The sequence below is a fragment of the Schistocerca cancellata genome, chromosome 1 (genome assembly GCF_023864275.1).
Source record: "Schistocerca cancellata isolate TAMUIC-IGC-003103 chromosome 1, iqSchCanc2.1, whole genome shotgun sequence".
NCBI classification, from domain to species: domain Eukaryota; kingdom Metazoa; phylum Arthropoda; class Insecta; order Orthoptera; family Acrididae; genus Schistocerca; species Schistocerca cancellata.
The window spans coordinates 382829369-382850612 of record NC_064626.1 but is presented as its reverse complement, the minus strand read 5'-3'; the positions used below and the strand labels follow the sequence as shown (position 1 = coordinate 382850612).

Genomic DNA, 21244 nt, shown 5'->3' with positions numbered 1-21244 from the left:
TTCAGCATTCTTCTGTAGCACACATTTCGAAAGCTTCTATTCTCTTCTTGTCCAAACTATTACCGTCCATGTTTCACTTCCATACATGGCTACGCTCCATACAAATACTTTCAGAAACGACTTCCTGACACTTAAATCAATACTCGATGTTAACAAATTTCTCTTCTTCAGAAACGCTTTCCTTGCCATTGCCAGTCTACATTTGATATCCTCTCTGCTTCGACCATCATCAGTTATTTTGCTCCCCAAATAGCAAAACTCCTTTACTGCTTTAAGTGTCTCATTTCCTAATCTAATTCCCTCAGCATCACCCGACTTAATTCGACTACATTCCATTATCCTCGTTTTGCTTTTGTTGATATTCATCTTATACCCTCCTTTCAAGACACTGTCCATTCCGTTCAACTGCTCTTCCAAGTTCTTTGCTGTCTCTGACAGAATTACAATGTCATCGGCGAACCTCAAAGTTTTTATTTCTTCTCCATGGATTTTAATACCTACTCCGAATTTTTCTTTTGTTTCCTTCACTGTTTGCTCAATATACAGATTGAATAACATCGGGGAGAGGCTACAACCCTGTCTCACTCCCTTCCCAACCACTGCTTCCCTTTCGTGCCCCTCGACTCTTATAACTGCCATCTGGTTTCTGTACAAATTGTAAATAGCCTTTCGCTCCCTGTATTTTACACCTGCCACCTTCAGAATTTGAAAGAGAGTATTCCAGTCAACATTGTCAAAAGCTTTCTCTAAGTCTACAAATGCTACAAAACGTAGGCTTGCCTTTGCTTAATCTAGCTTCTAACATAAGTCGTAGGGTCAGTATTGCCTCACGTGTTCCAACATTTCTACGGAATCCAAACTGATCTTCCCCGAGGTCAGCTTCTACCAGTTTTTCCATTCGTCTGTAGAGAATACGCGTTAGTATTTTGCAGCTGTGACTTATTAAACTGATAGTTCGGTAATTTTCACATCTGTCAGCACCTGCTTTCTTTGGGATCGGAATTATTATATTCTTCTTGAAGTCTGAGGGAATTTCGCCTGTCTCATACATCTTGCTCACCAGATGGTAGAGTTTTGTCAGGACTGGCTCTCCCAAGGCCGTCAGTAGTTCCAATGGAATGTTGTCTACTCCAGGGGCCTTGTTTCGACTCAGGTCTTTCAGCGCTCTGTCAAACTCTTCACGCAGTATCGTATCTCCCATTTCATCTTCATCTACATCTTCTTCCATTTCCATAATATTGTCCTCAAGTACATTGCCCTTGTATAGGCCCTCTATATACTCCCTTCACCTTTCTGCTTTCCCTTCTTTGCTTAGAACTGGGTTTCCATCTGAGCTCTTGATATTCATACAAGTGGTTCTCTGTTCTCCAAAGGTCTCTTTAATTTTCCTGTAGGCATTATCTATCTTACCCTTAGTGAGATAACCCTCTACATCCTTACATTTGTCCTCTAGCCATCCCTGCTTTGCCACTTTGCACTTCCTGTCGATCTTGTTTTTGAGACGTTTGTATTCCTTTTTGCCTGCTTCATTTACTGCATTTTTATATTTTCTCCTTTCATCAATTAAATTCAGTATTACTTCTGTTACCCAAGGATTTCTACTAGCCCTCGTCTTTGGTATGGGGTATCAGGCGAAATTTGTGATTGGACTGTGGATTTCTTGGTAGGGAGGACGCAGCGTGTTTTCTTGGATAGAGAGTCAGTTACAAATGTAGAAATAACTTCGGCTGTACCCCAGGAAAGTGTGTTGTGTCCCTTCCCATTCATGTTAAACCTATGAATAGCAATGAGTTTTCCATAACGCGTATTACTGTGTGGGAGGGAGGTTACTTTACAATAACCAAAAAAGTATTTAAAAATTACAAGTTTAGTTAACTGTTGTTGAATTTTATTCACGACATCCTTTTCAAAGATATTCCAATGTTTAAGAAGAGTCCTGAACCTGAAAATATGAATACGACATTTTTTTGTGAGAAGTCGCATCCACTACTGAGACTTAAATTCTTGGGTTAAATTTTGCTGGAAAATTTAAAACAACGGTGGAATCTGTAGAAGAAATTATTAAAAACAATAAATATTTTTAAAAAGTTTTAAGAATTGTGTACCTGACTGGATCACAAAATTTTCAAAAGGTGGAAATAAAGCACCCCCTCCCCTCCCACCCCTTTGTACTGCGAAGGTTAATGACCTTGCGGACGACATTAAGAGTAACCTCAGAATTTTCGCGGATGATGCTGTTATCTACAGTGAAGTACAGTCTGAGCAAAGCTGCACAATTCCTTAGATAAGATTTCAAAGTGATAAAAATATTGGCAACTTACGTTAAATGTTCAGCAATGTGGAAGTGTGCACTTTACAAAACGAAAAAGCATAGTATCCTATGAATATATGTCAGTGAGTCACAGATAGAATCGGTAAACTCGTACAAATTCCTGGAACTTTGCAGGGACATGAAATGGAATGACTTCGGTTTATTGGTGGAATACTAGGGAAATGCAATCAGCCTAAAAAGGAGATTGATTAAAAGTCACTTGTGCGACCCATCCCAGACTAAATGTATGGGACCAGTTCCGATTGGTTAAGCAGAACGTATTCAGAGAAGAGCAGCACGAATGGCCAGATGTTTGACTTGTGGGAGAGTGTCACAGAGATACTGAAGGAACTGAACCGGTAGACTCTTGTAGGTAGACGGAAACTATCCACAGAAAGTCTGCTAACATAGTTTCTAGAACTGGCTTTGAATGATTACTCTAGGAATATACTACATTACGCATCGCTCCCATAATTATTGTGAAGACAAGGTTAGATTAATTGAACCACGCACAGAGACTTTTAAACAATCATTCTGCTGCGCTCCATACATCAGTGGAACGGGAAAAATCCCAAATAGCCGATTCACTGCGATACCTCTGTCATGCATTTCACATTTATTCGCGGAGTATAGATGTATATGTAAAAAACTGCTATATGCAGCATGTTTCGTAAATAATGCAAATAGCACAATGAATTTTCCCTCTGCAGCGGAGAATGTGATGATCTGAAACTTCTTGGTAAATTAAAACTGTGTGGCAGATTGATACCTGAACTTGGAACCTTTGCCTTCCGCGAGATAGTGCCCTGCTGTCTATCCTTTACTTTTCACTTTCTTACGTTCTTTTGAACTTCCCATCTCCTTTTATAGCCCACCCTCTCTCCACAAATGCTTTCTATGGCTAGATTGTCACGCTATATTATTTTTTATATTTTTCTCCATCTAATGTTGTATTCTTTGAGTTGTCCGAAATTACAGCACAACCTTTGTACAAAACGTAATTTAGAAGGCCCAAAAATATCAAATCAACATTTTCTTAAGCGTAGCACGCAATACTCCTCTTCGAAATAGAAACAATGAACTACTTTTCAAAACACAAACGTGATACTTGCTCCAAAACAAACAGCACTCCTCTTCCACAGCAAATGAAAATCCTCCACTACAACAAACAAGATTCATCTTTTATAACAATAAAACGTCTCCTCTTTTGAAACATACATATCTTCTCTTCTGAAATACACAGAACTCCTCTTCTAAAACCAAACAAGACTCTTTTGAAATTAACATTGCTCCTCCTCCAAAACAACGCTTCTGTTGGCGTTAGAAACCAAACGGACTTCTATACTTTGTTTAAAACACACGAATTGCTTGTTTGAGATGGGAGCTTAACGACCAAGACACAGAAGAACCGAAACAGACCCTGACAGTTTCATTTCCGACAATACCTCTTTCCTACTTTCCAAATTTCCCATGGAGAAGAAGTGCTTGCCAAGCTGTAAAGGCGGCTCGTGCTTCATGATTTTATAATTCCGTTGATAAAGTACATGTCCAGTCAAGCACACACTTTTCCATCTGCCAGGCAATTTCAAAAGAGCATGTAGCATTCTCTTGCAGCAAAATGCGTATTCTGGATGTTCCGTGCCCGCATTCAGTCGGGTAATCGGCAGTTTGCTTTATTTTGCCCCACTCTATGACATTTGCTACTGTTATCACGCAGAAAAAATACTCTGTATGGCGTAAAGTACTATATGTTTCCCTCAGCTTAAGAGAGCGCAGGATGTCATTCATCCGCTGAGACACGTCGCAACAATCGGTCGTTTCGTATTAAACAAGTTGCTACAGATCGGAGTAATGAGTTTGTTCACTACGCAAGTGGAAGAGCAACGGGCGTGGCAGGAAAGCATCCCAACAGAACAACGCCCGTCCGATGAAGAATACTGCCAACAGCAGAGCACCTACTTTATTTACTAAGTGGGCGAAGCGGCGCGGTACTTACGCTGAGCCATTTTGTCGTCCGCCGCAGCTGTTTAACGAACCGCCTGTCGCCGCTCTTCTCGCAGAACTGCGGTCTTCACAACAGCCGGCAAGCTGAAAGCAAGACACACTGTCTAATCTGTTACAGCCTCTCTCCTTACGTAACACCTTGTCTTGAGTTCTTTCATTACGTCCTGTGCTTGCTGAGTCGTACGACGTTGATAGTGTGACAAACAAGCACTTCTATTTGTATTTCACTGCACACATACAACGCGCGGGCACACACACACAAACACACACACACACACACACTTTTTCTCTTTTTGTATCTGTCCATCTTCCTTACTTCCTTTTTCTCTGGTTTGGTAGCTGCACAGGAGTCATTTGAAGGTTCGGGAGTCAATTTCTGACAGGGCCTTGACAATTAAAGAGCCTTTAACTTCTGTCATTGGGTACTGACTCAGGGGTTTCACTTACGATGTCCGATTGTGTAGGCAAACTGATCATCTGCAGGCCTCTGGATCTTGCGTTCGTGCATTTAATTTTCTGGGCGTATACTGTGAGACACAAGCATTAAAGGTAATAAAAGAGAGGAAACAGAAAATTAGAGGTTTGCCACAGACATTGGAATTCTGTCAGAGACGACAAAGCACTTGGAAGAACAGTTGAACTGAAAGGACAGTGACTTGATAACATATGAACATCAAAAATAATTAATACGCACCATAACTCTAACAAAAATGACTTAAGCTTCAACAAATCGAAAGGCATGCGTCAGTCTGGTAGGCCCATAGCATTTATTTATTACATATTACGTACATTACTGAACAACGTTAACGTCTCATATTGTGGCAACTCGAGATACCAATGGGTTTAATGTATTGTTACTGAGATTGGCTGTGCAATTGAACTAGTCATTCAGTAAAGGTCATATACAGGGTGAGTCACCTAACGTTACCGCTGGATATATTTCGTAAACCACATCAAATACCGACGAACCGATTCCACAGACCGAACGTGAGGAGAGGGGCTAGTGTAATTGTTTAATACAAACCACACAAAAATGCACGGAAGTATGTTTTTAACACAAACCTACCTTTTTTTTTAATGGAGCCCCGTTAATTTTGTTAGCACATCTGAACATATAAACAAATACGTAATCAGTGCCGTTTGTTGCATTGTAAAATGTTAATTACATCCGGAGATATTGAAACCTAAAGTTGACGCTTGAAACCTCCGACGTTTAGTTGCGTGTTGTAACAACACGGGCCACGGGCATTTCATAGGACGTGGAGGGCGCATAAATTGGCCAGCCCGGTCTCCTGATCTTACACCTCTGGACTTCTTTCTGTGGGGTACGTTAAAGGAGAATGTGTACCGTGATGGGCCTACAATCCCAGAGGATATGAAACAACGTATTGTGGCAGCCTGCGGCGACATTACACCAGATGTACTGCGGCGTGTACGACATTCACTACGCCAGAGATTGCAATTGTGTGCAGCAAATGATGGCCACCACATTGAACATCTATTGGCCTGACATGTCGGGACACACACTATTCCACTCCGTAATTGAAAACGGAAACCACGTGTGTACGTGTACCTCACCCCTCATGGTAATGTACATGTGCGTCAGTGAAAAAGACCAATAAAAAAGTGTTAGCATGTGGACGTAATGTGCTGTTCCAGTCTTCTCTTATGTACCTAAGGTCCATCACCGTTCCCTTTGGATCCCTAAGTAATTCGGTGCTCTTCGATACACACTATCGAACAGCGGAGGAGTGGTACTCAAGCGTGGAGGAGTGGTACTCAAGCGTCAACTTTAGGTTACAATATCTACGGATGTAATTAACATTTTACAATGCAACAAACGGCACTGATTACGTGTTTGTTTATATGTTCAGATGTGCTAACAAAACTCGGGGTTCCATTTAAAAAAACGTAGGTTTGTGTTAAAAAACATACTTCCGTGCATTTTTTTACGGTTTGTATTAACCAATTACACTAGCCCCTCTCCTCACGTTCGGTCTGTGGAATCGATTCGTCAGTATTTGATGTGGTTTACGAAATATATCCAGCGGTAATGTTAGGTGACTCACCCTGTATATTCGAGTGTATAAAAGAACCTGTGACGAATCCTGCCACTATTATTTGATCTTCTCTATTTCTCCTATTAATCCCATTAAGCAAGGGCTCCAGGCAGATGAGGAGGACGAGCAAGACTCAAGAAGCGCTCGAACGAGTGATTTATGTATCACCTCTTTCGTGAGTGAATTACATTTCCTGAAGAGGCTTCCAGTGATTCTTCGTCTTGAATATACTATTCCGAAAACAAGTTTCATGTGGACATTTCACTTTAGGTTATACCAGAATATACTCCTAGAAATTTGTCCGTGAATCTACTGATACCAGAAGCAGCCTACTCAATTACTTCCAGGGAGCACAGCTTTTTTTGTGAAGAATTATATTTTTCTTGTGTCAAATATGGCCTGCAGCTGACAAATTACCTATGAGATTATGACACGATATCAGCCTGGTGTAAGGACTGATAAATGCTCTAAATATAGAGAAATGTGAAGATGAAAGTTAAAAATTTAGTTGCTTTTGACTTCACAAATAATTAATTGGTCACTTGAAGATATTACAAGGGCTGCGTCTTTACATTGTTTATTTTATAAAGTGTTATGTTTTGACATGGATGTATTGAAATACTTCTTCGAAGTGCAGTCACTATTACAAGAAGATTCAGGCAGTTTAGCGTTCTACCAAGTTTCATTGTTTTAACCTTAATATTGTGAAAAACCATCAAGGCTACTAACTACACTTGAAAAACTTGTAAGTTGATTATTAATGAAAGTTGACAGTGACTTATGGTTTGACCAGGTAGAGGAGATTCTCACAGGACCACAACACAATGCTCAGTTTATTGTGTTTCGAGAATTTCTGCGTAAATTGTAGAATCACTCAGCCTTCTACCGTCTCGAACACAGGATATTTTAGAAGTGAGTGTGGGATGATAGAATCCTACCTACTGCACGTCACATGTTTGTGTGTTCAGGTTTGAAATTCAGTCGCGAGAAGAATGTAGACGCGGTGGTCGAACGGGACCGATAAGTACTTGTGGGGCGATCCATGGAAGTTTTAGTGAAAGTGTACAGAAGAACCATGGGACTTCTATGTTATTCTGTGCTAATTGTGTCAGTGACCATTGTTTTAATAACGAGAACAGCTGAGAAGGTACTCTTGAGAAAAACTCTTGTCTTAGCCTTGTTGAAGGGTAGACGTGCATTCTGATTCATGTTGAGAATGGACATGGTGTTTAAACCATCTTTCTATTATATGTACATTAGTTTGTTTCTGACGTTTGGAGACACGAGAGACTTACTAAACAGTATATATGTAATGTGAACATTGGGTTTCGCAATATGTCTGAAGTTTAAATATACGTCGTCAATTAACGCAAATGAAACTTTGTACATCTGCTTATTTTTACAAATAGAAAGGAACTTAAGGAATCCCTGTACCTAGCAGATACTTCTCAGAAGAAGTGAAAGAGAGTTAGCAGCAGCAGGCTAACCAGCAAGGAAGGTCGGCCGAGCATCTCAAGTAAGTCATCTCGGAAAAGAAGTGGGAGTTAGTATATCTACTGCACACTCAAATCGTCGTCCCAAGCTGTTAGAACGTGGCGACCAGTGAGAAAGGACTGAAAAACTGGAATTCTAAGACCAAAAAACGAACGAATAAACTGTTGTGTTTTGCCATAGCAACTACACCAAATACGACAAATAATTACTCCGAGACAACGGAACTTGATCAAGTATTTAAACGAGCAAAATTTTGAATTGAGAAATAGAGAGGAAGGTTCCAGTGTGTTTTTCTAAGAAGAAATACGCCTAGAACACTACGACTAAGAAGATCCGGTGCGGGGAGTGTAGAGCTCTCATATACATCGCGGGGACGCACACGCGGAAACCAACATCCGACGCCGCCGGCACCAGCTGTGCTGTTCACCGGTGCTGACCTGCCTCCACATCCGCTCACCGACGCAGCGCAAATTCTCCGCCGGGTGCCCGTAAAACAGGACTATATCGTTTTAGTGCAAAGTGGTACAAACTGTTGAGTGAACTTTATTAGTGTAGTTATCATACTTAAAGTTAGTTAGATGCTTACACGATCTAAAGCTTGCAAGAATATGAATAACATACAACAAGTCGAGGAGACTCAAGAACCCGCAATGGCTATGGTCTGAGTTACTAAATCTAATCAACACTCAAAATGCGACTCTGAGTACTCAATTAGGTGCACAATTAAATGTTCAATATGCGACCTTTAGTGAAAAACTAGGTTCAGTACATTCTCATTTAAATGCCCAGAGCGCAACTTTAAATGCTCAAAATGCGACTCTAAATGAAAAACTAGACTCAGTACATCCTCAATTAAATAACCAGAGTGAAACCTTAAGTAGTCAAGCGGCAAATATAGCTTTATTAAATACGAAAGTTGATTCACAAAGCAAAGAATTTGGTAATCTATGCGAAGGCATGGATGCTTCAAAGACTGAATTCGACGCCTTAAATAGTAAGGTAGAGAATTTAAAATTAGTTTTTAAGAATGAACTGACTAATTCCCTGACCATTCATGTAAATCAAATGTTCACTGACTTTAGTCAGTAACGGAATGATAATTTTCAGGATTTGACAAAAAGGTTAGAATAGAATACTGAAGATAAATATAATAGTGTACAATCGGAGCTTAATGGAAAGTTAGGATCCTTTGAAAATGTGTGTAATGTTAAATTTAATGCTGTAAAGCAAGGACTGAGTACTTTGAAAGAGAATGTCGATAAGCAGGATAATTTAATGCAAATAATTCAGTCACAAATTACAGGTGTTAATACACGAGTAGATAATGTGGAAATGAACTTCAAAGAGAAATTAGCGAATTCTGATATCATAAATATGAGTAGTTTGGAGGAACAGGTTGAAGAAATTATAGATCGAAAAGTTACCGAGAGAGTAACATGTGGAAACGTATCTCCTATTCTACCTTCTGAACTTAATGATACCAGGAAAGATATAGATGACCTGTGGAAAGAATTCAAGCTTATCCAGAATAAAGTAGACAAAAGGGTAACTTCACCTAATGTGGTATTAACTAGTGAAGTGATGACTGATCTGCAGTGTGGGGCTAATTCAGGGTTATCCAGACAATTCCCCAAATTTAAGCTCGATGGAGATGTACATCCGACACATTTCTTGGCAAGGTTTAACCAAGCTTTGCCGAAAAATTGGGAAGACTCTAAAAACATTTAATTTGCTGTGGGGTACCTTCTAGGGGAGGCCTCTGAGTGGGGAACCATGAATATTGAGAATTTTTCTTCTTGGGCAGACTTTCAAAGAAATTTAAAGAGAAATACTGGTCTACCAGTGCACAAGAAAAGTTAATATCAGATCCATGGGACCCGGGCGGAGTCACCCAGTGACGTTAACATTCTGAGTTAACGGGCGGAGTGACGACCGTCGGATCCCAAGTTGTTTTCCGTGTTTCTTCCAAAATAGTCTTCTTGCAGCGAATTCCTTTAAAATCTTAAACTATTCTGTCATCTATTTCTAACATCTTAAACTATCCTACAATCATAGTGCTTAAAAAACTAGATACGACTACAAAATAAAGAAAACTTAGGAGAATCACAGAATAAGAAAGAAAGTGATATCAACATAAAATAAAATGAATAGAGTATTATATTTATGGATAATATGATATGAGGTGAATAATCAAACAACTGTGATGACATAGTGTATAAATTTTCTATTTTGTATAGAGTATTTTATACTTTTTATGAGATGTGGTGTAAATGGGAGGGTTTGTATAGGTTTTGAAAGGGGTGGGTATTGTAAATAAAAGCGTGGTTTACAAGCGCAAATAAATCATGGCTAACACAAAACACACATCACACATTTCAGACAACCCTCGCAAACAAGTGTGCCTGATTCTTCACCATTTACGTTTCCATAGGGTTGCTAAGATTTCCTTTGGGGACCTCAAGGGTGAAGGTGGGAATGCCCGTTCTATAGGAGACGATTTAACACCAAACCACCTCCGGCGTCTCACTCAAGTGCCTGAGGGGTAGGGATCCTGGGGAAAGAGAGTGAGAAGGGTTTCCTGTCTTTGGGGCTATCTTCTTTCTCTTCTTAGATCTTAGCAAGCATATCTATTTTTTTCGTTTCTTACTTCTCATTTGAGGACCTATCTATTTTTCCTCTCTTTCCATATTCACAAACTTCTATCGCTTAAGTCCTTCCTTGTTTCCATGGTATCTAATAACTTACATTTTATCTTTAGATAAGAAACCCGGAGAATCAGACTACATGAACACACATCCGCATACACCCAAAAATACATTTAGACACAAACATTGAAATTACAGCCTAAAAAGCCTGTCAGGATGTGAGAATCGCCAGGTATTGTAGAGGAAAGAATATGTGTACAGGGAAATATGCACACAAGTATATATAAAAACTATGATGATTCCACATCACATTTGTATATAAGAACTATGACGGTTCTACATGAGGTGTGTATAAAGAGAGTACTCATGCGAAAAGAGGGAAACAAAAGCATGTGAGTTGTGGGATAACTATAAAGCAGTAATGAGCAGGAGATAGACAAGGAAGAGACGTAAGCAAAGAAAGAAAAAAGAAAGCAGGAGTGGCATTAGTCACACTGATCATAAGGAAATGTCAGTTTAATAAATACTTTGGCGAATTCTAGGACAGTGGGACCTAAATAGTAATACAGACATAGTATCTACTAAGAGTATAGAAGTTGAGAAGTAGAGAAGGACTTTAGGGAGTAAATGATGCAGTAAAAAGTGAACGCAACGTGTAAAATACGTTTTTATTTTTACCAGGGAATATTTAATTATAGTATACATAGGAATGATGCCTAATCATAAAGGATAAGGGGGGTGTACTCAGTATTTGCTAAGTATATAGAGCAGGCATACCTACATGGAGATAAGACGACCCGTGGCCTAAAAAATAGGAAAGTTTTACCTACCAGAATGGAAAGAGGAAGTGCTCTCATAAGATCAACCCACAAGCAAGGTATAGGTGCTGATCCTAGGAGAAGAGGACAGTATCGTGACAAAAGTCACAAATTTTATAAGGGTTATTCCAGAAAGTTTGAATTCTATGCACAATTAGCATTGTTACGTTTCATGTAAGTTTAAGAGTGTCAAAAAGAACACTTTCATTTTGCCCAGAGTTCCTCCAAACTACAAAAAATAATAAAAATAGTATACACTAAGGAAAAGAAGTACAAAAAATGAGAACAGAAAGTGGATTACTCATGTGTCATAAAAACTGGAGTTTACGATTGGAAGCATAGGGAAAAAAAGATTCCACACAATTCTTAAATATTAGAAGAGCTGATTAGAACCACAAGTGACTGCTCATATCTTAATATCAAAGTATGAACAGAATAAAGAAACACTCAGCTATAGATTGTTCTAGAGAAATAATTGTTGTTATGAGTGATATTATTTACATAATGAATGTGTATAAAATATCGCGTGTCCGATCTGAGAGAGGGGATATGTAGTGTTTCGAGAATTTCTGCGTAAATTCTAGAACCACTCAGCCTTCTACCATCTCAGATATACGATATTTTAGAAGTGAGTGTGGGATGATAGAATCCTACCTACTGCACGTCACATGTTTGTGTGTTCAGGTTTGAAATTCAGTCGCGAGAAGAATGTAGACGTGGCGGTCGAACGGCGACGAGAAGTACTTGTCGGGCGATCCATGGAAGTTTTAGTGAAAGTGTACAGAAGAACCATGGAACTTATATGATATTATGTGCTAATTGTGTAAGTGACCATTGTTTTAATAACGAGAACAGCTGAGAAGGTACTCTTGAGAAAAACTCTTGTCTTAGCCTTGTTGAAGGGAAGACGTGCATTCTGATTCACGTCGAGAATGGACATGGTGTTTAAATCACCTTTCTCTTATATGTAAAAAGAGAGTTAGCAGCAGCATGGCAACTAGTAAGGAAGGTTAACTAGTGAGGAAGGTCGGCGAGCATCTCAAGTAAGTCATCTCGGAAAACAAGTGGGAGTTAGTATATCTACTTCACACTTAAATCGTCGTCCAAACCCATTAGAAGTTCATGGTTATCAGAAGTTTAGTAGAAAAATGGATGCAACCTATTTATTATTACTTTGATACAGCCATTTCAAAGAACTTGTTGACAGGAAGCAACACAATTTAAAGTGGCTGATGACATCCAAGGTGGTGAAAAAAGCTGACATCCTTCAGAGCATTTCAACAATCATAGAAAAAAAAGAATCTCAGATAAATGTTAGAAAACAACAAGTCTTTTTGGTATTTACTAGACGAAGTTTTATATACAGACTTTTTTTAAAATAAAGGCGAAAACATTTGTTTATTTAACTAATAAAGAACTTAATAATAATAATGATAATAATACATTCAATTACAGAAGTGAGGAAAGATCCAGAAAGAATCAACATCAAAGAATCAGAAATAGCAGAAAGAAACCGTTTTAAAAACAAAATACTAAATTTGGACGGCTTTCCAAGCACAAGAAATTAAAAAATCGAGAACAACGTGGGCAGAGGAAAGGAAGAGACTTCAGGGGGACAAATTGAGGGAATACTGGAAAAATAGGAAATAACAGCAAAGGAAGAAGAAGAACTGAAGTTGAAACTTCCTGGCAGATTAAAACTGTGTGTCGGACCGAGACTCGAACTCGGGACCTTTGCCTTTCGCGGGCAAGTGCTCTACCATCTTTTTTTTTTTAATATCATTTTGTTCGTTTTCGTTAGTTGTATCTGCTCGGAGCGGACGTCACAAGACAGCCGTTTCAGGTCGTCGTTGATCCATTAATTCAGTTTTTTTATTACAGAGGACAGCTAACCCTCTGACCGAATGAGTACCGTGCCGGCGCCAAAGCACGACTCACGCCCCGTCCTCATAGCTTTACTTCCGCCAGTACCTCGTCTCCTACTTGCTGTGAGGACGGGACGTGGGGTCGTGCTTGGGTAGCTCAGATAGTAGAGCACCTGCCCACGAAAGGCAAAGGTTCCGAGTTCGAGTCTCGGTCCGGCACACAGTTTTAATCTACCAGGAAGTTTCATAACAGCGTATACTCTGCTGCAGAGTGAACTCATTCTAGAACTAAATTTGTTAATGTGATCCTAGTTGGTCAATAAGATTGTAAAAAAATACATTTAACTAGTAAATAACTTAAGAACAATAATAATAATAATAATACACTACAATGCGATGAAATCCCGTTTGTATTCGCATTTGTGTATAAGTTAAATATATGTATGTGGGTTGGCCACAAATTTCATTGGGTGCAATGAGGTGAGAGGGTCCTCTGTGACATTACCATTCACAGCACAGCTGCATGTGATACCTACTGTGTGTTCAAAGTAACTGTGGTTCAAACTGAGTGAAAAGCGATGAATACCGGTAAAAGTGATATCGATTATTTATATTCATTCTTTAACTTTGTTGATGAGCTTTGGGTGGCTCATTGTGCTATATCCACTTCCTTCAAGCCAGCTGGTAGCTCTGCCTGATTAAAATCCAGTGTTTTTTAACCTCTACATTAACTGCTCCTATTGAAATCTCATCATATCAAGTATCCTTCCCTTACTAAATACCTTGACTGGCTTTATACTCCTCATCTGACATTGCTTTCGAAAACGCTTATTTTTATTATGAACTGGCTGTTACCTGTGGCTGCACTTCCATATTAGTAGCTTTGTTATGATGACTGATGGTGAATAAGTAAGCTACTGTACATGCACTAACATCATCTTCCCACACATGTCTGCCTGTTTGGGTCAACATAGATCGTGATGCGTGCCCTGCTCTCCACCTCACAAACTATTTAGTTGTGTCAGCATGTGCAGTGTCACTGCCGAGCAATGCGTACAGAGGGGGCATGGGCGGGAGTATGCTTCTATGCATCATGCTACTGAAGTAGCTGTACATTATAAAATGTTTACATCATGCAACAAATAGAGTGGAAGTACGGATTAATCACATTGAAGATTGTATAAGCTTTATATTCATTGCTTTGAATCTTATCACATAGCACATATCAACCAATAAAAGCATTTTCACAAATATGATAAAGATCGAAAGTCAAAGAATAAATAGCTTGTCCAAAGAGTAAATATTTTTCTTTAACTTGTGTAACGTTCTTCAAATCAATAAGTATATGTTACTTGACATCTTCTAAATCAACCTACATTCCTCCGAGGTTTCAAGCTATCTCCATATCAAATTTCATCGAAACCTGTTCAGAGAGCCAGTCGTGAAAACTTAACACAGATACTTTCGCATTTATAATTTTAGTATGGATAAAACTTTCAATTAGGATATCTTTTTTTCTGATTTTGATGCAATAAAGCCTATACTGTGCCCCAAGCTATGTTCAAGTTACCAGTGAAAACCACATGAAAGAGATGAGCGTGTTCAAACAGAGAAACAACCGACAAAAACTTTAAATCACAATATCCTTCATTTCTTGATCCAATTTTGTTGAAATAAAGCTGCACTCAAGTTACCTGTGAAAACTCCACGAAAACTCGTTTAGTGGTTTTGGAGTGTACCGTGTTTGTTTTAAACAGACAAGATGGTTTTAGTAAAACTTTAAATTCCACTATATTTTTTTCGGTGATCCGATTTCGATGAATTAAAGTCTACACAGCTATACCCAAGACACCTGCGAAAACCGCGTGAAACCTCGTCTAGTAGTTTTCGAGAAGTGTGTACAGAGAAATATTTACAGTAAGCTTTGGATGCCTGTAAAAATTGAGAAAAGGACGCTAAGTAATTTAATCTAGAATACCTAAGTATTCTGAAATATAGTATCATAATCAACATTTCCAACTTCCTGCCTGATAAGTCTATTTCTCTTAGTTTTTGTCTCTATTTTTTCAGCATCATACGAATCTATGGTAACTTGCAATTTTATAGGGCAGTGATTGATTGAAATTCGAAAATTGTTTACAGCTTAAAGATACCGGTACTTTACAGTTTCGGTATCATTTAATAAAATATAGTCAACTTAATTTTTAACTCCGTTTCGTCGTCAACGAATCAATTTTCTATTTGGTTTCTTCTGGAATAATGTTTCAAGTAGAACCATATTGCTTTTCTCTGCAAATTCAACGAACATATAACGTCTGTCATTTCTGTATTGCATTAGTTTTCACTGAAGAACTGGTCTCTGGCTTTTGTCTTACTTTCGCATTCATATACCCTATTATCATTTTTAATGGGATTTGATGTCATTTATGAGCTGACGTACTGACGTAGCTCTTTGTAGAAGTCTTTTACCTCGTCATCAGAACATGAGTTTGTTGCTGCATAGAATTTAATGGTTCCTATGGAATATGTTTTGTATATTTTCTAAGACAAGACATGATCCTCTGTCTGAGATTCTTTTAGTATATTTAATATTGTTGTCGATTTCATCTTTTCGTTTTGAGGCTGAATCTGAAAGTGCCCTTCATTGCATTTTTCTATAAAAAAAACATCACTGTAATTGTATTTGGTCTTTGATAATCCTACTGTACGTCGTTTGATCTTATTTAACCAAGTCCAGATATATGTATGAACTGCCTGACTTGAAATTTGACCCATTACTATACTGTCCTTTCATAACCAGTTGTTGGTAGTCAGAAGAAGAACCCTCAACGCTCTTGAAACGTTGATAGTAACTCACCATTACGCCAAGAGAGATTAGCTTGTATATCTGCATTCTTTTACCTAAACTCTTTTATTTCTTTCTCCGTCATTTCTAAATGTTCCCACAAATGCGCATTTTTGCGTTTAGAGCGATGTTTGTTTTCATAATCAATGTTTTCTCTACCAGCAGATTCTCCTCAGTTGGAGAATCTTTACCTGTAAAATTTCTTGTACTTTTTTATGACAACTCCATATTTATGTCTGGATTTATCACTTGTTACTAGCTCTTTACTACTCTCTAAATTAGCTCTGTAAGATAGAACTGGAACAGCATCAGATTTCAACTTGCGTTTCGCAGGAATAGTCAACATATCACTTTTCAAATCCTATTCATAATCCGTCAGCAATTGAGGACACACAGACGTCAGCAAATGAAAACGAATCGGCACATTTACAAACATTTACCTGCTTTGATTTCAGACCATTGTTCTTACAAAATACATTGCGTGCCAAAAGGTGAAGCACACAAAAGAGGTGAAAGAAACGATATGAAACTTCACTGGTTGAGAGGGGATGTGATGTTATTTCGTCTACATCTACATGAATACTCTGCAAATTAAATTTAAGTGCCTGGCAGAGGGTTCATCGAATCACCTTCACATTTCTCTATTATTCCAATCTCGTATATCGCGCAGAAAAGAATGAACACCTATATCTTTCCGTAAGAGCTCTGATTTCCCTTATTTTATCGTGGTGATCGTTCCGCCCTATGTAGGTCGGTGTCAACAAAATATTTTCGCCTTCGGAGGGGAAAAAATGGTTCAAATGGCTCTGAGCACTATGGGACTTAACTGCTGAGGTCATCAGTCCCCTAGAACTTAGAACTACTTAAACCTAACTAACCTAAGGACATCACACACATCCATGCCCGAGGCAGCACTCGAACCTGCGGCCCTAGCGGTTGCGCGGTTCCAGACTGTAGCGCCGGGAACCGCTTGGCCACTCCGGCCGGCTCGGAGGAGAAAGTTGGTGATTTGAATTTCTTGAGAAGATTCCGTCGCAACGAAAATCGCCTTTCTTTTAATGAGTTTCAGGCCAAATCCTGTATCATTTTTTGTGACACTCTCTCCCATATTTCGTGATAATACAAAACGTTCTGCCTTTCTTTGAACATTTTCGATTTACTCCGTCAGTCCTACCTGGTAAGGATCCCACACCGCGCAGCAGTATTCTAAAAGAGGACGGACAAGCGTAGTGTAGGCAGTCTCCTTAGGAGGTCTGTTACATTTTCTAAGTGTCCTGCCAATAAAACGCAGCCTTTGGTTAGCTAGCCCCACAACATTTTCTATGTGTTCCTTCCAATTTAAATTGTTCGTAACTGTAATACCTAGGTATTTAGTTGAATTTACGGCTTTTAGATTACGCTGATTTATCGTGTAACCGAAGTTTAACGAGTTCCTTTTCGCACTCATGTGGATGACCTCACACTTTTCGTTATTTAGGGTCAACTGCCACTTTTCGCACCATTCAAATATTTTTTCTAAATCGTTTTGCAGTTTGTTTTGATCTTCTGATGTCTTTATTAGTCGATAAACAACAGCGTCATCTGCAAACAACTGAAGACGGCTGCTCAGATTGTCTCCCAAATCGTTTATATAGATAAGGAACAGCAAAGGGCCTATCACACTACCTTGGGGAACGCCTGAAATCACTTCTGTTTTACTCGATGACTTTCCGTCAATTACGGAAATCGAATAAATTTTTAAAGAAGTTTGCAGTATGAGCCCTCTTATCAATATAACGTTGCACCCTCCCTGGCCTGGATGAAAGCACTGCTTTGTTGGGATTGTTGTCATATATCTGTTGTATCCTCTCCTGTGAAAGCTGGATCGCAGCTTTTGTAATTCGTCCTCGATATGGGATGTAGTTAACATGTGAGCCACTATGCATGTGCTACAGGGGACAGATCTAGGGATCTCTCTGGCCATGTGAGTACCCCAACACCACTCAGGGAATTCATAGAGAGACATGCCAATAAGGATGACCATTGTCCTGTCGAAATATGGCATCACAATACTGTCGCATGAGAGGTAACATGTCCATAACATACCTTTGTAACGTCAGAGTTCCCACAATCACTACTATCACATGAAATCATAAATGATGGCTCCCCACGCCATGAAACTAGAACTAATGTCCCTGTGCCTCTCCAAAACACTGGAAGAGTAAGATCTCTATCTGGGTCGCCACAATACTAGCCAACGACACCCATCCAGAGTAGTGCAGAAGACAATGTGCTGCCATTCATCACAGTCCATGCTTTCCAGACACAGTACCATTCCAAATGCTTCCGTTTCTGTTGCGTTATTAATGGCAGCCTAGGCAAGGGACCACTACCCGTTTTTCGGATGGCAGGTACAAATATGAAGAAGTTATAATGTGCTTGGCGCACATTAAGACGATCCTCACTTTTGATGATCAGACGTGGTTGACCAGAACCTCGACGATGAGTATTTGTACCCTCAAGATCACATAGTCCAACATCAGGTCACTCTCAGATGTCTCACAAATATGAATATTGCATGACTTGCCAGCGAAATGGAGATCCACATGAGGCACCGTTCAAACATGGTCAGGTGCTAATAACGCTGTTTCGCACGAGAATGCACCATTTCTGTGTCAGTCATAGTGAGTACTCAACATCTGACACTGTTCACGCCCCTTATATACCCTACCAGTACTGGCAACAACGCTAAATACGACCAACACTAATGCCCTCTGGTGGCCATTAATCCAGTCGCAGAGAATTGAGACTTTTATCATATGAATACCTGTCGATGGTGTGCACGTGCGTTGAGCTACATTGACATTCGACCATCGCTTCTGGCTCTTCATTTCTTTTTATCAGGTACTAGTGTACATGAAATTTTACTTTTTTGTTGCCTGCAGTGGTTACTACAACCGAAACCACATAACAAACTATTATTTACGTGATGCCAGTTACGGTATACTGATTGTGAGCAGTGGCAGGGTCATCTGTGACGTCAGCGTCACAGTTCATACTAACAAGGGAACCCCCCCCCCCCCCCCCCCCATCGCACCCCTCCTCAGATTTAGTTACACTCCTGGAAATTGAAATAAGAACACCGTGAATTCATTGCCCCAGGAAGGGGAAACTTTATTGACACATTCCTGGGGTCAGATACATCACATGATCACACTGACAGAACCACAGGCACATAGACACAGGCAAGAGAGCATGCACAATGTCGGCACTAGTACAGTGTATATCCACCTTTCGCAGCAATGCAGGCTGCTATTCTCCCATGGAGACGATCGTAGAGATGCTGGATGTAGTCCTGTGGAACGGCTTGCCATGCCATTTCCACCTGGCGCCTCAGTTGGACCAGCGTTCGTGCTGGACGTGCAGACCGCGTGAGACGACGCTTCATCCAGTCCCAAACATGCTCAATGGGGGACAGATTCGGAGATCTTGCTCGCCAGGGTAGTTGACTTACACCTTCTAGAGCACGTTGGGTGGCACGGGATACATGCGGACGTGCATTGTCCTGTTGGAACAGCAAGTTCCCTTGCCGGTCTAGGAATGGTAGAACGATGGGTTCGATGACGGTTTGGATGTACCGTGCACTATTCAGTGTCCCCTCGACGATCACCAGTGGTGTACGGCCAGTGTAGGAGATCGCTCCCCACACCATGATGCCGGGTGTTGGCCCTGTGTGCCTCGGTCGTATGCAGTCCTGATTGTGGCTCTCACCCGCACGGCGCCAAACATGCATACGACCATCATTGGCACCAAGGCAGAAGCGACTCTCATCGCTGAAGACGACACGTCTCCATTCGTCCCTCCATTCACGCCTGTCGCGACACCACTGGAGGCGGGCTGCACGATGTTGGGGCGTGAGCGGAAGACGGCCTAACGGTGTGCGGGACCGTAGCGCAGCTTCATGGAGACGGTTGCGAATGGTCCTCGCCGATACCCCAGGAGCAACAGTGTCCCTAATTTGCTGGGAAGTGGCGGTGCGGTCCCCTACGGCACTGCGTAGGATCCTACGGTCTTGGCGTGCATCCGTGCGTCGCTGCGGTCCGGTCCCAGGTCGACGGGCACGTGCACCTTCCGCTGACCACTGGCGACAACATCGATGTACTGTGGAGACCTCACGCCCCACGTGTTGAGCAATTCGGCGGTACGTCCACCCGGCCTCCCGCATGCCCACTATACGCCCTCGCTCAAAGTCCGTCAACTGCACATACGGTTCACGTCCACGCTGTCGCGGCATGCTACCAGTGTTAAAGACTGCGATGGAGCTCCGTATGCCACGGGCAAACTGGCTGACACTGACGGCGGCGGTGCACAAATGCTGCGCAGCTAGCGCCATTCGACGGCCAACACCGCGGTTCCTGGTGTGTCCGCTGTGCCGTGCGTGTGATCATTGCTTGTAAAGCCCTCTCGCAGTGTCCGGAGCAAGTATGGTGGGTCTGACACACCGGTGTCAATGTGTTCTTTTTTCCATTTCCAGGAGTGTATAAGTTGGCGCAGTGGATAGGCCTTAAAAAACTGAACACAGATCAATCGAGAAAACAGGAAGAAGTTGTGTGGAACTATGAAAAAAAAAGCAAAATATACAAGCTGAGTAGTCCATGCGCAAGATACGCAACATCAAGGAGTGTGTGAGCTCAGGAGCGCCGTGGTCCTGTGGGTAGCGTGAGCAGCTGCGGAACGAGAAGTCCTTTGCATGACATTCAGAAACATGAACTAAAAATCAGTGTCTCGATGCTACATATAAATTATTATGCCTGTCCTGCAATGTTTTACCCAAAAAAAGATGACAAATGGCCATGTAAAAGGGTTCAAGGAACAACAATAAGAGAGAAACGAAAAAGGAAACAATATAAAAACGAAAACCGATAAAATGACAGTAATGTTAACCAACACTAGGAATATAATGGGTTAATAGAATAAAATGTGTTTTTGTAAATGTATCGTTGTTAATATATTTAAATAAATATATATGGTTACAGAAGAATGGTTCAAGTATTCCCTCGAGTGAAAAGTTTACTTTCTTTATTTTTGCAAAGTTATGATCTGTCCGTTCGTTCATTGAAGTCTCTGTTCACTGTAATAAGTTTAGTGTCTGTGTTTTGCGACCGCAACGCAAAACCGTAATGAAAGGACGTCCCTATCCAATGGGAACCGAAAACATTTGAT

General features: G+C 40.5%; 1 protein-coding gene across 2 annotated transcripts in view; it reads right to left on the bottom strand.

Moving 5' to 3' along the window:
• LOC126175235 (uncharacterized) overlaps nucleotides 1–21244 on the bottom strand; it is a 186156-nt gene that overhangs the window by 139857 nt on the left and 25055 nt on the right. Inside the window, exon 4 of one of the 2 annotated variants that reach the window (XM_049921873.1) lies at nucleotides 4308–4399. The exons of the other annotated variant lie outside the window; for it this stretch is intronic. Coding sequence (XP_049777830.1) covers nucleotides 4308–4317 — 10 coding nt within the window. The 5' untranslated portion in view covers nucleotides 4318–4399. The remainder of the gene's footprint in view (nucleotides 1–4307; nucleotides 4400–21244) is intronic. 2 annotated transcript variants of the gene reach the window in all.